This window comes from Dermacentor albipictus, chromosome 4, assembly GCF_038994185.2.
Source record: "Dermacentor albipictus isolate Rhodes 1998 colony chromosome 4, USDA_Dalb.pri_finalv2, whole genome shotgun sequence".
Taxonomy (NCBI): Eukaryota; Metazoa; Arthropoda; class Arachnida; order Ixodida; family Ixodidae; genus Dermacentor; species Dermacentor albipictus.
The window spans coordinates 123,233,900-123,250,281 of NC_091824.1; the positions used below are offsets into that span (position 1 = coordinate 123,233,900).

Here is a 16,382-nt window from a genome sequence, read left to right on the forward strand (position 1 = left end):
TTACAGTGGACACATTTCAAATCTTAGTTTCCATTTACTGCTTATCTGACCCGTTCGCCTCTGTTTTCCAAAAGGCTATATTCAAGAAATACTGGAAATGTGGTGGTAAAATGTCACATATCACTTCGGGCTACTTTTAGTTCTAAAACAGATGCTGTTTGCATAATGATGATCTCTGTACTAGCTGTGATGTTACATGCTTCTAAATATGGTGCACAGTTTATTATTATTTCATTCTCGTGATTTTTAAGCATACATTTTTACTAACAGCCACTGAAATGCAACGTTCTATTACTTTCTTGTTTTTAATGCGTAACATTTCATTCATGTTTGCTTCAGCCGTTGCGTGATGAAAGCGCTCATACATTTGACATATATTGTAACTCGCGGCCCGAGCTACAGATAGCTTCATCTTAAATAAAAGTTAACAAAGGAAGAAAAAAAAAGAATTACAGAATAAGAACGTACAGACAACTTTGTGCATCTCGTCTGTTCGACGTATTGACCCGAGTCTGTTCTAGCAGATCAGTCGCGTCATCAACGCGTTTAGAATGGCAAAGGACAATTCATTCTCCTTGCAGGAAAAGATAAGCGTGGCTGAATCGTTACAAACGAGACGCAGAAGATCAATTAGAGCCATAAAACGCCTCTCGTAACTCAGCTTTAGCTTCAGCGCGTGCTGAATTTGAAGCAGTCGGGCACAGCAATGGCTGGGAGTTGAGCCATTGTGACCTTACTCCGGGCGCAAGCAATAAAAAGTCCGCTCAAAGGTCGTTACGGTATTGGTTCATTTTAAAGCCTGCAGGGCTGCACGAAGCTTCACGCTGTTGCCGGAATGTGAATGAGGGCCCGTTCTTTCATTCTTCGCAGACGTTGTGCACGAAGCTCTTGCTGCGGTATAAGGGCTCGTATTTTATTCTGACTTCGCAAACGACTTGCTTTCCTTTAAATGTCCGTTTTGCATCTCAATTTCAACGCTCCTTTGCGTAATAAGAGAAATACTCAAGTTGTGCAAGAAATGTGACGAAGAGAATAAATTGCGAAAGAAAAAGAAGGTGGCGAAGATACAACAAATGCAACTAACAGTTAAAACATAATATCAACATAGCGAGATCTAGTTATACGTCATAGACAGGGCGAAACCACTGTTGTCGTTCCATTAATCCGTTAAAAGGGAAAATAAGAAGGGTTTCTTAAACAACAAGTCCACTAAATACCGGTTTTAAGGATACTAAATACCGGTTTTAAGGATGCTGCCGACTTCTGTACTTTCGTGAAGCGTGTATGTATGTTTGTGCGAAGCAGTAACAGAAACGTGTGAAAGGCGCATCGATTCGATAAAGAACCAGAATGCACGGGCTGTTGATGCTACAAACGCAATGAACTAAATCACGGAGTGTAACTTCCTCTCCATCATGTCACCTCTTGAATTTTCTCTTTGGACTGACACCATTAAAAAAGAAAGAACACCTAATTCTCATCTCATACAGCTCGAGTGTTAACAACTATGATCTACTACTCAAATTTGCCAGTCTGCATAAAAACAAAACTTATTTGTTAGTAAGATGAAACAACAACAACGACCAACAAAACATCGCTTACCTCTCTTGCGGTATTCTTCAATGTCCATGGTGACCTTGGAACAGAACGGAAATAATCAGATGGTTGGATTACTAAAGCAACCTGGCAATTCGCGTTATACGTGCACCTACTAGTTACAACGACGTAAATTTTCAAAGGTGTGCCCCTAATAAAACGGTCGCTGAACCATGAGAGCGATCAAAATACTGGAATCAGGGCGAATGCGGGACTACTACTATATATGGACAACACCAACACTTTCTTGTATTTGCTCTGTATTTCGCTGTGTTTGCTGTATTATGTTGCCATAGCAACAAGCGCGGCTACGTAACAATATTGCTACATGAAAACCAAATCCCGCAGCATAAAGCTTGTATTACTTGTGGTCACATAGTAAACCAAAAACATCGTGCTCAGATTTCGTCTGCGTTCTATGAAAGTGGTGAGGTTCAAGGCTTGGATCAACAAAATTCCGACTATGAGTAGAAGCACCATCCACTTTGCAATATTTAACAAGATTAGGGCGAATGTTGCCCCCTATTTTGTATGCGGCAATCTTTCTCAGGGGGAGGAAGTCTTTTTGCAGAGACTTCACACTCGAGTGGCCCCGACATGTGCAATCGCCTGAACTTGGTTCCTATGCCTGAAGAGCCTGTGAGCGGTTCAAAAGCGTTCAAGCACCTACAGCAGTCATTCATAATCTTTTGTGGCTCTACCCAGAAATGCGGTCCAATCGAGATAAAATTGTAAGTGTTGCCAGCTTAGGGAATGATCAAACTGAATGTTACTCCTTGACTCAAGGACGGTAAATTTTATAAGCAACTGCATGTTTTCTTACGCAAGGAGCCATCCCAAGGCTTTACTTTTAAATAGTCATATAATGTTACACAACAAACTGTTTACAGCTTTACAAGCTTTACAAAAAGAAGGGTCCCAGCTTTTCGCAAATCATACGGTTTGTTCATTGTTAAAACAGATCATATTGCTACATTACATTGGGCGCGTAAAATTATCCACTGTCATGCTTATAGCTACTGCAGGGATGGCAATCTGGAAATGCTTGATAATTCTGCCACTCGCCACCCATTCGCAGTTTGCCATGCCAGAACGTCTCGCAAGAGTTGTGATGAAGGTTGCTAAATCTTCAGCAGCAGTTTTATATTTGGCTCTTCATGTTGTATGTCTTATTACGTGCCAGGGCGCTCAGTTCGACTGATAAACTGGTAAGTGTCAACAATTGCACTGGCAAACCGTGTTTTATCATTGTAAAAGCATCGGCATTAAAGTATCTCAATGTTCTCATATTTAACAGTCTTGCTATCTGTATACCTTGCACTTATTATCCACTAGGACGGAACATCGAACCACAATTCTTTGCTGGACTAGTCTATTTGCTATTTGACTCTTCGAACGAGATGGCGTTCGTTCCAATTCCAGCCATCATTTTAATATCCTCAACACAAGTTGGTAAGACTGCTTCAGTAGCAGCTGAACCCCCAAAGCTTTTTCAAATTCACAGGCAACATCCAACACAGGTATGTTTTTTTTTTTTTGAGAACGTTGAAATTTATCAGTCAATTTCTCTTCTTGCATGAACTAACACTCCGACACATTTCATAACAAGCTGAGCTGAGCTTGAAAGTCGGAGTTTCTGCAACCGGGAGTGGTTGTTGCTTCGAGGGTGCCCAAAATTTATCTACCGATAAGCCCTAGGAGGTAACATAGGACATCATCAATCATCACACGAAAATTGCTGACTCACCTGGAGAAACCGTAAAAGCACGACCGTTGAGAACTTTACTTCAGACACGGTGCCTCAAGAAACGAAATACTAAATATGCGCAGCGAGATGCGAAACTCACTTCTGAGCGCTGCGTTGCGGGGGACTCGTCTAGATCGGATGAGAACTTGGGGGTGGCACAGCGGACTGGTGGGGGCGGGGGAGGGGGGTGCAAGGGGGGGGTGTGAGAGCTAAGAAACGTACCCGCGAGAAAGATACACGCTAACGAATGCCCACGAGAGAGGGAGAAAGCGCCTGCTGCTGTACCCAGTAGTCCTAACCTGGCAAGAGCCTTCACCGCAGCGACGTCTTGGTCCCTAGAGCCCCTGGGCTGCGTTAATGGCATGCCACTAGTTCGTTCGGACAGAGAGTGCCTTTCGTGACCTGTCCTCCTGCCTGCTCGCCGTACTTCGGGCCAGCAATAGCGCAAGACTCGACGTATTACGACGCGCGTATAGCATCAGACCCTCCAACGGGGGTCAGGTGTCTTCCATGGCTTTTCGTCCCTTCTTTGTCTGGCTTCCGCAAACGTCGCTCCGTGTTTGGAGGCCTAATGCCGCGAATAACGGCACGGCGCTCTCGGTTGTCGGCGGCTGGCGCAAAATAAGACGTGTGACGGAGCCAATCAGACATGCCTACGTCGCTGCGAATGTCCTCCACCCCTTCACCTCCCTCCCCCCCCCCCCCCCGCCACGTTTCTTCTAATATAAGTATCAAGAAAGGAAGGTGTGAAAGCTGCGAAAAATAACAGTCACTGAACCTAAGTAATTTGACGCCTCTTTTCTTTGACTTTACGTTTAAGCCCGTTGCGATAGAAAGAAAATATATAAACGGGTGTTATCTATTCGTGAAAGCTCAGGTGAATTTTACGTACCTAGGAGGTTGAAAACGTATCGAACATTTCGAAAGAAGTAGTTTTACACGGAAGACAAGAAAGGAAATAAAATTAGTTTAATAATCTTCACGTTAACTTCTGATGAAATAAGAACGACAGTTAGTGACATGTTTTGTTGGGCATTGAACTAGCAAAAAAAAAATACGATATTGTCGTAGTGAAAAAATTTATGCCGACGGTATCTATGTCACATGGTTGTGTGCTACACGTGTTTGACGAGCAGCTTGACGCGCATGCATGTGCCATGTTTTTGAGTATATGTTGCCGTGTGAGCAGTGTCCTCTTTGTGATATATATATATATATATATATATATATATATATATATATATATATATATATATATATATATATATATATATATATATATATATTATGACCATTATTCTCGCAAAGTAAAATTTGTGTGAAGGAATTATGGCATTTGTAATGTTCCTGACCAAGAGCCCGAATAGGTTCTATGCTGGAAGGTTTCAACTTTACCAATCATAAAGGGACAGCGTTTTAAGGTCTGTGATTTAATTACAGGCAACTGAAATTTTTATTGCATCTGCTCGAAAGAAACAGCGTTGCTTTAAATTGAGTTAATTGAGATTATGTGGGGCCACAAAAGGTCCGCACTGTTTTTCTTTTTATCTATTTGTCTCTCTTTCTCTCTGTCTCTTTCTCTCTGAGTGCGCTATTCCTTTTGCTAGCTTTCTGCCTCCCCTTACCAGTTCCCCAGTGCACGGTAGCAAAGTGGATATTTATTGCCTTTCGCATCTAATTTATATATCTCTACCTGTCTCTGCGTATGATCTTTTCTCCTGAATAAAGTTGATAAACATGACGAATTAAAAGGATGCTTGATCCATCCGTATGTGATGCCATATTCAATTTTGAATGGGAAACACGGAGTTTGACATGCTGATTTTATTGCTTTACGCTCCTCAACATGAAAACGAAAATATTAACTTCAAATTTGAAAACAATAAAAATTAGGGGTGTGCGAATATTGAAATTTTCGAATACGAATCGAATACGAATAAGGCAAAAAACTGTCTTCGAATATCGAATCGAATATGTGTGTAGTATGAAAAAGTTCAAAACGAGTTAAAAATAGTTTTATTACCCTTTTAAAAATAATATTGCATTTTACAAGGCTACTTGAGGTTAAAGAGGCACTCATTATAGGTAATGCACTCAGGTAATGTCAGGTAATTCTCTCAGACAGGTAATGCGCTTGTTACAGGTTAATGTGAAGGAAAATTAACTACTCAACATGTTCGGAAAGTAAGCGCTCTCTATGCATTGTGACAACATTTCCACCGGTAGAAAAGACTCTTTCACTAGGAACTGAGGTGGCAGGGATGGCCAAGTACTTCTGTGCGAGTGTACTTAAAAGCGGGTACCTGAAGCGGCCAATGGACTGCCACCACTCACAAGGATCCTTGCCCCCTTCCAGGATAGGCTTTTTCACATAGTCTGTAACTTCCCTCTGAGGGGCAGATGCCAAATGTGTCTTCTCCTTGTTCATCACTAGATCGTCAGAAGCATTCCATACACTCATATTTTACATATATACATATATATACACTAGATATGTTATTTCGTATACTTCCAGAACCCGAAAGTACATCATATATCGTTATGAAAGAGTCCTGGAATAAATCTTGGTAAAAAAGAAACCGAAACTGATCATGTCTCACGGGCTTGATGTAGACAGACTAAAACAGCCTACAGATAACGAGCGGATCATGCGAAGTTCTTTGTGAACAAACATGTTGTTAGGAGAATGCGGAGCAAGCCTATAATTCGTTAATTGCGCAATTATTCGCAGTCTGTCCGAATATTCGCCGTTTAGATCTACTGTTATTCGGCCGTCCTCGAATATTCGGGAATTTCCGAATATGCATTTCTCGAATCGAATACGCTTCGAATAAGGAAAATATTCGATTCGTATTCGAAATTTCGAATATTCGCACACCCCTAATAAAAATTGATATTAACGGTTAGTGTTAATCTAATATCTCCCCCTTAAATTACAAAATCCTATTTAAGTATTCTTCCCTTCTTATCTACACACTGCCACCCAATTCCTGGCCGATCCCCCGTAGTGGGTTGCTCCACATCCATAGGCATCGAACCAAACGAACCAAAAACCCATCCGCTATCACCATCACCGTAGGCAGTCATCTGAGAACGAGAACGAGAACGATCCACGCGCTCACGTTCGACGCTCGCGTTACAAGCTCGAGAAGACGCACTACCAGCGCTGTATCGAGAACGATGCCTTCCGGTGCGCGGTCGTCCCAGGACAGGAGGAATGTGGACGACGAAAGGCCCGTCGATGAGAGTCCCGAGTTCTGTGAGTTAGCCCTAGCACCGCTTTACCATCATCTCCCCACGGCTCTGGGGGGTCCGAAGTTTTACGCTCTCGCGCGACAGTCGTCCTAATAAAGCCGGGCGTCGCGACAGTTCGAAAGCCTGCAGATTATCCTGTACTCTTTAGTGCATGTTGAAGCGGAGTGGCAATGTGTCCAAGAGAGTTGTAATCTGGGCTTGTTAGTTTTTCGTTGGACATCGCGAACCGCACAGGTGATGGAACGAAAGAGATACGAGCAGGACATGCGAGTTGTTACCAACAGGAAATCTGAAGACGACGTACGCGAACAGGGCAGTTGTATTTGCCCTGCTCTTCGTATTCGTTTATTTAGGAATCCTTAGAGTCCTCAAGAGTGGCACCGATTCAGATGATCAAAACTGCGCAATTTATAGTACAATGACAACTACAATGTACAAAATATCGTCCAGTAGAAAACTAGTAAGAGGGTACTTAACAATGATGGAAAAACCAGCAACGAATGAAAAAAAAGAACAGGATGCTATACCAGAACAGGAAATTATAAGCACGACAAATAAAAAATAGAAGTAGAAAATCATATGGTGGCACACTGTTTGTGCTAACACGGCGCTTGTCTCTCGTCTGGTCACATCTCTTGTCTCGTAGTTTCTGATGTTGGTCATCTCGAAGGCATTATGTGGACGTCGCCTAAGGATTACGCTCATCAGCTGTGTGTTTGATCTGCGCAGTTCCAATTTCGCTCATAATGGTAAGAAATCCACCGACGCAGCGACCTGCCAGGGAATAATTGTTTTTAATATCGATAAACCGTAGTAGTCGCGTTCTCGCGCTATTGTTGTGCCCGTTGAAATTCGCTACAGCTAGTACGTGCATAACTACTCCTTGTTCGCTCTTTACAAGCGCGATAATCCTTAAAAAATTACCTTTTTGTTATTTTGCCGATTATATCTCTTTCCATTCCTCCAGAGAAAAAGAAAATTAGCGCATCCCATCTTAATAGTGTCCAACAACCAGATTCAGCGGATGACTGTAAGAGCTGTCAATTTGTGCAAATGGCTGTAAGCCTACCTGAACGTTCCTTTTTTTTCGTATACTAAAACCCCCGTATTCACAAATGCAACTTAAGTTGAAGCCCATGCTTGACTTGATCTAAATGACGCCTATCGTGAACGCTCCGAAGGAAACGCAGTGAGCTTCTTCGGGCACGTCAACAGTAGGCGTCATTTAAATCAAGTCAAGCATGGGTTTCAACTTAAGTTGCATTTCTGAATACGGGGGTACGAAAGAAGACATATTGGCCGTTGTGGCCTCCGAAAAACATGCACGAGCTCTGCCGCCCTCAGAGTCTGTACGGCGCGCGAATGCTCTCACGAATTGCTCTCATTCGCACACAATAGCTCTGGCTCACTCAGTGCACATTGTACAAGGGACGAGCTTTTGGCTAAACTACTTCCGGTGTGGATCGCAGGTCTATCCACAGATCTCTTGCCGTGCAATTTCCTCACTACGTGAAATTTAACGAGTTCGGGTGTTGGCTTTAGTAATTTCGCGTAATGTTAAGAAAAATGCTTAGCTTGTTCTCAGCAAGTTTCACTATAGGCCTGTTCTGTTTTCAACAACAAACTTAATACACAAAGCAGCTACCTTTATGCCCCGTGTACAGTACGGTCCGCACGAGTATTTCACGTTTAAACATATTTAGCACGCGCTCTATCCTCTGAGTATGTACCACGAAGTACGGTGTACTTTTGAGATGCAACTCACTTCTCTTGATAGGGCGCAATGAGCTGAAGTCACTGTAGTCGGAGACCAATCCTTGGTACCCTTTGCACGTCGATGTGCTGATGAGAATACTATAGTGACGGTAGGTCTGGAGCTGATTGAACTGTGAGCTCTTGAACGTACCACACGATGCCACAATGCAACGAGAACGTGAATGCATGAACTACTATTGCGCCGCCTAGATTATGCCTTTTGTTATCGGCAATGGCGCTAAGCAGGTGGTAGTTCGTTCTCAGAACAAAGCTTTTCATAACCCGCTTCAGCAGTCGTGGGCTTCGAATAATTTACTAGCAGTGTACAATCTAATTGTTTCGATCCAATTGGCCGTCACGGAAGCTATAATCGACGCCACTTTAAGACATGCTTCGCGCCAATTTTAATGACGTCTTGATAGTATTTAAGAATAGTTGAACAAAAAAGCTACCGGATCACTTCAAGCTATCCTTCAAGAATAAAATAGCCCGGGACACGTCAGGACGGTGTTTGTTTTCTCACAGCCACACTCAACCACTTTCAGACACTTGTAGTTTCATCCGGAAGCGGCACTTCGGAAGCAAGAAAACGGCGGACTCAATCAATATTGCTCGAAGAAAAAGAAAATCGGTAGCATTCTATTGACGCACACGTCATGGTGTTCTGAGGCCTTCCTCTCGCAGCGAACGTAGGGCGATTAATAGTAAAGCCGCAAAGATGAGCAACGCGAGGCAGGCTGATGTTTATATGGCTGTAGCTCTATAGATGATGCACGTCTTTTGGGTGCGGTCTGATGGCATGCTATGAGCAATATCTTGGTGTGCGAAGCTTCTCTCGGTCGTTGTGTCACATATGAATTCTATCAACAACTTATGTAGACGACGTGAAGGTCCAGTGGAAGTACTTTTTGCATTGTCCAGTATGAACTTTCGGGAATTCGAATTATACCTATCCTTACGCGAGGCTTACACAAAAGGTGCATCCTTATTTGCAGGGTGAGCGCAACTGAATAAGAAGTCAGTATTTTCTGATGTTGCTTTTGCGCTGCTCCTCTTTACGTTCTCTTACGCAGCCATTCTCGCTATCCGAACTCTGTTCGCTGTGGTGTGGATCGCCACCACGGCCGTCGTCACGTTCACAACGGAGAAAGATCACAGCGACCCCGTGTCATACCCGCACTGTGGGCCGCTGCAGGGTGTCGACGAGATTTTCGAAGAGCGGAGGCTGCACGTTTACTACGGCGTTCCATTCATGCAGCCGGCACTGCTCCACAACCGATTCAAGAGGCTCCCGATCCTGCAGCGACCCTGGCCGTTCCTGCTAGACGCAAGGATCCAGCGCAGCTCTTGCCCGCAGCCGTCCATCAACGTCGGCAAGATGACCCTGTACAACACGAACACCACCGAGGACTGCCTGTACCTCAACATATATTTGCCAGCGCGAAAGCTGTCCGAAAGCATGCCCAAGTACCCTATCATCGTGTTCATCTACGGAGGCGGCTACTACTCCGGCGGCAACTCGTTCCCTTTCTACAGCGGCAAGTACCTGGCCGCGCACGGGAACGCCATGGTCGTGGTGCCTAACTACAGGCTGGGAGTGTTCGGCTTCCTACGGTCGTCCATTCTCGGCTTGAAGGGAAACCAAGGCCTGCATGACGTGCACCAGGCATTGCTGTGGGTGAAAAGCAATGCTGCGGCCTTCGGCGGCGACGTTCACAGCGTCACGCTCATGGGCCACCAGGTCGGAGCTGCTATGATCGGTCTGCTTCACTCCTTAACCGGAGCCTCTGAGCTTTTTCACCGCGTCGTCATGATGAGCGGGTCGCCTTATATGCGCCACTGGAAGGAAGACGGCCAGGCCAGGGCACGCGAGCAAGAGCAGCTCATGCAAAAGCTGGGCTGCCGGGTAGACCCAAAGGCTCTCCTCGACTGCCTGCGTGGCAAGACGGCAAAATCTGTGCTCGACTTCGCCACCAAGCTGAAAAACTGGAAGACGATGTTCATGCCCAGCGAGTACGAGGACATTCACGACGACGCCAGCGTCGATCTGAAATCCACGGCCGTTTCCAGGGACCTCATCATCGGCACGACGGTGAACGAGGGCTCGTACTACGCCAACCTGTTTCTTGAAATGTTCTCCAAGTACGACGCCTCCAAGCTCACCCGAATCGAGGCTATCAGGTATCTCGAGAACGTCACCGCGAGTCTGGGCTTACACGGATACAACGACTTGGTCTACTACTACGACCAGAAGTACAAGGACCACAGTGCGGATGTCTTCTTCGCGAATGCCATTGGCGACATAGTCGTCAACTGCCCCATGAAGCAGTTCGCCCAGGACATGACCAGTGCGAACACCAAGGTGTTCATGTACGTCTTCAAGCACAAGCCCTCGTACTCGACAGGCCGTCTCGAAGGAGCGGCTCATTTTGACGACATCTTTATTTCACTTGGCCAAGCTCTCGATGCGCCGGCCCTGAACGTGAGCGTGGTTGAGAAGGAGCTCAGTAGGGAAATGCTCCGGATGTGGGCCCGCTTCGCTGCGAACGGGTGAGTCTCACGCGTACGTGACCTCTGTACTCACCCTCTCTATAAATATGTTCGATTTGTCGTTGTATAGATTGCCCAAGACTCCGCTATCAAGGCGCTGCTTTTAGCCAACAAGTGTTCGTGTATACGCAGCGTCTCGGGATCTAATCGTTATGGTATCTAGCCTTTATGACAGAAGAGCTAAAAGAATCGCGTTATCCTTTGTGCTTTACGTTGTTTTGTTGCGTTCCTCAAGTTTACAATAACTGACGTGCTTTTGCGATTTGATGAACTGCGGCTATTGTGTTCCAGCGAATTATTAATGGGATGGAAATTTATGCATTTATCACTGCTAAGTGAAAGCAATGCCTTCAAGCACTTTATGAAAAAATTTACCTCGAGGTGGTCATCATACCTGTCGCAAAAGCTTGCACTGCTAAAGTTAATCATAATCCATTATTTGGGTCCGTATTGTCGCGGCCGCATCGTCACTCACTGCGGGCGAGCACGTCTCTCGTGTACACCGCTCAGCCCTGATGGATTTCCATTTGACGAACACTCGGGCATAGTCTAAAAATGCTGCACAAGCTCCGCTCTCAAGGATGCGTACAGCCGATGCACTCTGTTGTATCGAACTTTTCGAGTTCCGAGACGTTCTTCTCGAGAGCCACCGATACTGAGACCCCTTCATGTCTACCGAGACGTCATTGAATTGCGCTAACGTAATTGGCTGGCTCATCTGTACAGATTCCCTTTGATGTGAAAGGCGGTGTATTTTCCACTGTATTCTTAGGTTGTCACCGACTGCACTGACATCTGATTGCGCATATTTTCTGTGCAGAAGTCATCGTATGAAAGAAACATTCGCTCTGGGTAGCTACATCGTTAACAAGGGCCACTGCCTGCTCTGTCGTTCTAAATACTTTATTGACTCGTGTAAGGACCGCACTTTTTTCTAAATTTTTACGAGGTGCGGCCCTTACAGGGGACCGAACCTTTTGGTTGAAATTGTGCGTACTCCGCATGTACCAGTGCATCAGAGATCAACGCGCAGCTCTCGCCATCTAACACCAGCACGTGAAAATTCGTCGATGAGCGCGCGCTGCGTCGGTGCGCCGAACACGATTTCTTCTCCATTGGAACATTTTTTTTTTACAGATTTAGGGCTTTCAAGTTGGGGGGTGTGGCTCTTACAAGGGTGCTGCCCTTACACGAGTCTACACGGTATTCCGAATTACACAGAAAGTTGCGCATCATTTATGCCAACATTTATAGGCTGTCACGTGGGTATTAGAGGACACCACGTAACACTATATGCGACAAGACGGTCGAATGGCGGCAAAGGTTGCCCAGCTCTGGCGGTGTAATATTTGCGGAAAACACAGTTCCAGTAATTTTGAAACGAAGGCGAAACCGCCGCTCCGCAGGGATCCCGTCTCGCTGCGAAATGTGACGTGGCCGCAGTTCACGAAGGGCGAAGGAGTCTACCTCAACATCGGCCCCGAACCGACGTTGGCCAGCAGGTACCTGGAGGGCGAGTGCGACAAGGTGGCTCGCGCTCTCTTCAACTAATAAACGCCCGCTGACGTCAGCACCCTCCTCCTGCTGTGGTCCTCTGTGCTTTATTTTCAGCGTTTGCATCAGAGCGCCAGTAGCCTGTGCTGTGTCAGCATACTTACTAATGATTTATTGTAGGTACGACGTGCTGACATGGGCGTAATAAGGTACTTGCAACACTCACGCTATACTTCAATGACCTGTTTAACATCCATAATCCTCAGCACGCGCTACGTGTTCGCTGGACAATGTCCTCCAATGAGGTTATGCAAAGTTTATATAGGGTCTAAAACCTGTGATTGCGCATACCGCTCAACCCTGTCCGACTAAGTTTAACAATGTGCTCATGGTAATGATCACATTGCGAGTCCTTTTTTTTGGTTGCTACTATCGTTCATTAGAACGTGCATTTTTCTATGGTAGCACACTCTGTAATCTGTGTCTATATCTTGCCGTTTTGATATAGATACCTAACCTTGCTGGATGGATGGATGGAAACAACTTTATTCTGAATCCGGCAAATTTGACGACCCGGGCTCAGGTCTCCCATGAGGGGACTTCGAGGCCTTGCCTCGTCGCCGCCTCTCGGGCTTGCTGGACAGCCCACTCTTGTGTCTTGAGGTTGGAGCTGCGCAGAGCGGCGGCCCACTTCGACGCAAGAGCCTCCGGAGCTACTGCCATTGTAGCTGATGTAACCCGACACTCCCACAACATGTGTGACAGCGTCGCTCTAGTTGCCTGACATAATTTGCAAAGAGCAGTCGGGTATTGCGCGGGGAAAATGTGCTGCAATCGCACCGGACTGGGGAACGTTTGTGTTTGCAATTGTCGCCAGATGACTGCCTGGCGACGTTTCAGCATGGGGTGAGGTGGGGGCAGCAACCGCCTGCCTAGCTGGTAGTGCTTGGTGATGTCATTGTACCTGACCAGGCGTTCTCGCGTGTTTTGAGCCAACAGTTCTGAACTCGAAGAGGCGGTCTCCGATTCTGCGCGGCGGGTCAGTTCTCGCGCAGAGCGGTGTGCTACCTCGTTCAAGTTAATGAGGCCCTCATCGGTGGGGGTTGCAACGTGCGCTGGAAACCATATGATGGCGGTGTTATCTAAGTGCTGTCGACCAGCTTTCCCTAGAATCTGGAGAGCTTCGGAGGAAATGCGCCCCCGCGCGTAGTTGCGAACTGCGGATTGCGAGTCACTAAAAACTACCTCGCAGAGGGGGTCAGTAAGCGCAAGCACAATTGCTACCTCTTCTGCTGTTTCGGGGTATTCTGTTGCGACACTACACGCGTGCGTAAGCCGGGAGCTAACGTCTACGACTACCGCCGTGAACCGGTGTTCTCGTGTGTATTCTGCGGCGTCTACAAAGCGCGTAGTCCTCTTTCACCCAAGGAGCGCAGCAGTGCCTTGGCACGGGCCTGGCGTCGGCCCCGATTAAATTCGGGGTGCATGTTTCGAGGTATAGGGGCGACAATCAGCGTGTCGCTGAGGTCAGGTGGAATGACCTGTTTCTGACCGTGTTGGACGTGGTAGTTGAAGCCGAGTTTCTGCAGGATGTAGCGGCCCGTGGCTGTCAGAGACATGCGTTCGAGTTGAGAGGTTGTTTGCGCATCCACAATTTCCTCAAGCGTGTTGTATACCCCCAGCTGTAGCAGACGAGCAGTGCTTGTGGACTCCGGTAGGCCAAGGGCGATCTTGTAAGTCTTGCGTATAAGGGTGTTGATTTTCTCCCTTTCAGTGACATTCCAGTTGTGGAAGGCAGCCACATAAGTGATGTGACTGATTGCGAAAGAGTGTATGAGGCGCATGACACTGTCCTCCTTCATGCCCGTGTGCTTGTTTGTAATGCGTTTGATCAGGCGGGTAGCCGCTGTAACCTTGCCTTCGATTTTGCGAATAGCTTCCATGTTTGACCCGTTGGCTGTTATATGCATGCCTAGGATGCGTATCTTCGGGACTCGGGGAATGCAGGAGCCGTCTTGCGTATAGAGGATTATGTCGTCACATTGGCGCGATTCGGCTGTAGGCTTGGGCCGGCGGCGCGAGCGGTAGACGAGCAGCTCCAATTTCAGTGGAGATAGTCGGAGACCTGTGTCTTGGAGGTAGGTTTCGACTGCAGATACCGCTGCTTGTAAGGTGCATTCTATCTGACCATCACTGCCCTTGTTGACCCACAGGGTGATGTCATCTGCGTACAAGGCGTGATGGAGGCCATCGATCTCGTCGAGGTAGGCCGGGAGACCCAGCATCACGAGGTTGAAAAGGAGCGGGGATATGACCGATCCTTGAGGAGTGCCGGTGCTTCCTAGTGTATGTTCGTCGGATGTCATGCTGCCGACCGCGAGGGTGACTGTGCGGCGCGACAGGAAGTCTCTGACGTAGTTGTAGCTTCGCTCACCCAAGTTGAGCTTGTTTATGCGGCTCAGGATTGCTGCATGTGCTACATTGTCAAATGCCTTTTCCAAATCTAGACCGAGGATGGCCCGGTTGCCACTAGTTGGGTCATTGATAATCTGGTGGTAGAGCTGGAGCATGACGTCTTGAGTGGAGAGGTGGGACCGGAAGCCCACCATAGTGGGTGGGTAGGCTCCAGTGTCCTCGAGGTGGTGGTTGATGCGGGAGAGGAACGCGTGCTCCATCACCTTGCCAACGCAGGATGTGAGGGAAATGGGCCGCAAGTGATCGAGGCTGGACGGCTTGCCTGGCTTCGGTATCAGGACTGCTTTAGAGCGTTTCCACGCCTCTGGGATGCAACCTGCTCGCCAGCATTTGTTGATGTATGCCGTAAGAGCGGTTATCGAGGCATCATCGAGGTTTCTTAGAGTCTTGTTCGTAACCTTGTCGGGACCAGGTGCTGATTTGCCATTAAGGTCGTGGAGAGCTGCGCGGATCTCTGACTCATGAAATTCTTCATCGAGTGTCACATTTGTCTCTCCAGTGTAATCTCCGTGTTGAACATCGGGCCGTTGAGGGAAGTACTTGGCTAGCAGGCGTGTCACGAGCTGGTGATCACTCGTGGTAGCCTGTTCCTTGTGCAAAAGGCGTTGCAGGTTTGCTTGCTGAGCAGACTTGCTCTGCGTTTCCCCCAAGAGGTGACGAAGGAGGCGCCACGTACTGCCATTGTGGAGCTGCCCATCGACCGCGTTGCAGATGTCATACCACTGTTGGCGGCTTAAGGTCCGGCAATGTTCTTCCAGCTGGCGATTGATATGTGCGATCTTCTTACGAAGCTTTCGGTTGTGCCTTTGCTTTTTCCATCTTGCGTTTAGTGACGTCTTGGCTTCCCAGAGGTGGGCTAGTCGGCTGTCGATCTTGTCAACCTGGACTTCGGGTGCGAGCGTCTGCGTCGCCTTGTTCATGTCGTCGTTGAGCGTCTCCATCCATGCCTCGATGTCATCGATGTTCTCCTCACCTCTCTGTTCAGCTCGCTGCTTTCGGAATTTGTTCCAGTCCGTCCATTTGAATAGCTTAGGAAAAGGGGGTGTACCCGCTTGAGGAATTCGTGTTTCTATGATCATGTGGTCACTACCGAGATCTTCAAAGGTATTGCGCCACATTGCTTGAGGGATGTTACGGACCGCCATCAGGTCTGGTGTCGTGTCCCGTGCCGTAGAGGTGCCCGTGCGGGTCGGCGCCGTGGGATCGGTAATAAGAGTTAACTCGGCATCATGTAGGTCCTGCCACAGGCGTCGACCTTTGGCGGTAGTGTAGCCATAGCCCCAGGCCTCGTTCGGGGCGTTAAAATCTCCCCCGACCAGAAAAGGGTTTGCGCCCGCCAAGGCAAGCGCCCCTCGGAACAGAGAGAGGAAACGAGCCCGTGAGTGAGCCGGATTACTATATACGTTGAGGAGAAATACACTGTGGTTGCGTGTTCTATTGGGAAGGAGCTCTACAAGCATGTTTTCCGCATGTGTGCCGCTTACGCTGTGTTCTTGCGCTACTGTCCCTT

The 16,382-nt window shown here is 47.3% G+C and overlaps 2 protein-coding genes across 6 annotated transcripts in view; one reads left to right on the forward strand and one right to left on the reverse strand.

Annotated features, from left to right (window-relative positions):
- Nucleotides 1-16,382, reverse strand: part of Hdc (histidine decarboxylase) — a 60,286-nt gene that overhangs the window by 27,982 nt on the left and 15,922 nt on the right. For 3 of the 5 annotated variants that reach the window (XM_065428891.2, XM_065428892.2, XM_065428890.2), the window contains one exon: nucleotides 1,603-1,636. In XM_065428891.2, the coding sequence (XP_065284963.1) occupies nucleotides 1,603-1,630 (28 nt within the window). In that variant the 5' untranslated portion in view covers nucleotides 1,631-1,636. Of the gene's footprint in view, nucleotides 1-468; nucleotides 535-1,602; nucleotides 1,637-8,363; nucleotides 8,529-16,382 lie in introns of those variants that run through there. The other 2 variants (XM_065428889.2, XM_065428893.2) reach the window with 2 other exon arrangements.
- Nucleotides 6,444-12,476, forward strand: LOC135899583 (acetylcholinesterase-like). Its single transcript, XM_065428896.2, has 3 exons — nucleotides 6,444-6,602; nucleotides 9,427-10,903; nucleotides 12,310-12,476. The coding sequence occupies exons 1-3, from the start codon at nucleotides 6,524-6,526 to the stop codon at nucleotides 12,452-12,454; spliced, it is 1,701 nt and encodes a 566-aa protein (XP_065284968.1). The 5' UTR covers nucleotides 6,444-6,523; the 3' UTR covers nucleotides 12,455-12,476.

What these genes read in the sequence shown, in the direction of transcription:
- LOC135899583 (XM_065428896.2), top strand. Translation starts at nt 6,524, where the DNA reads ATGCCTTCCGGTGCGCGGTCGTCCCAGGACAGGAGGAATGTGGACGAC. An exon ending in CGATGAGAGTCCCGAGTTCT is followed by an intron (nt 6,603 to 9,426) that starts GTGAGTTAGCCC and finishes TCTCTTACGCAG; the next exon opens with CCATTCTCGCTATCCGAACT. An exon ending in GCCCGCTTCGCTGCGAACGG is followed by an intron (nt 10,904 to 12,309) that starts GTGAGTCTCACG and finishes GCCGCTCCGCAG; the next exon opens with GGATCCCGTCTCGCTGCGAA.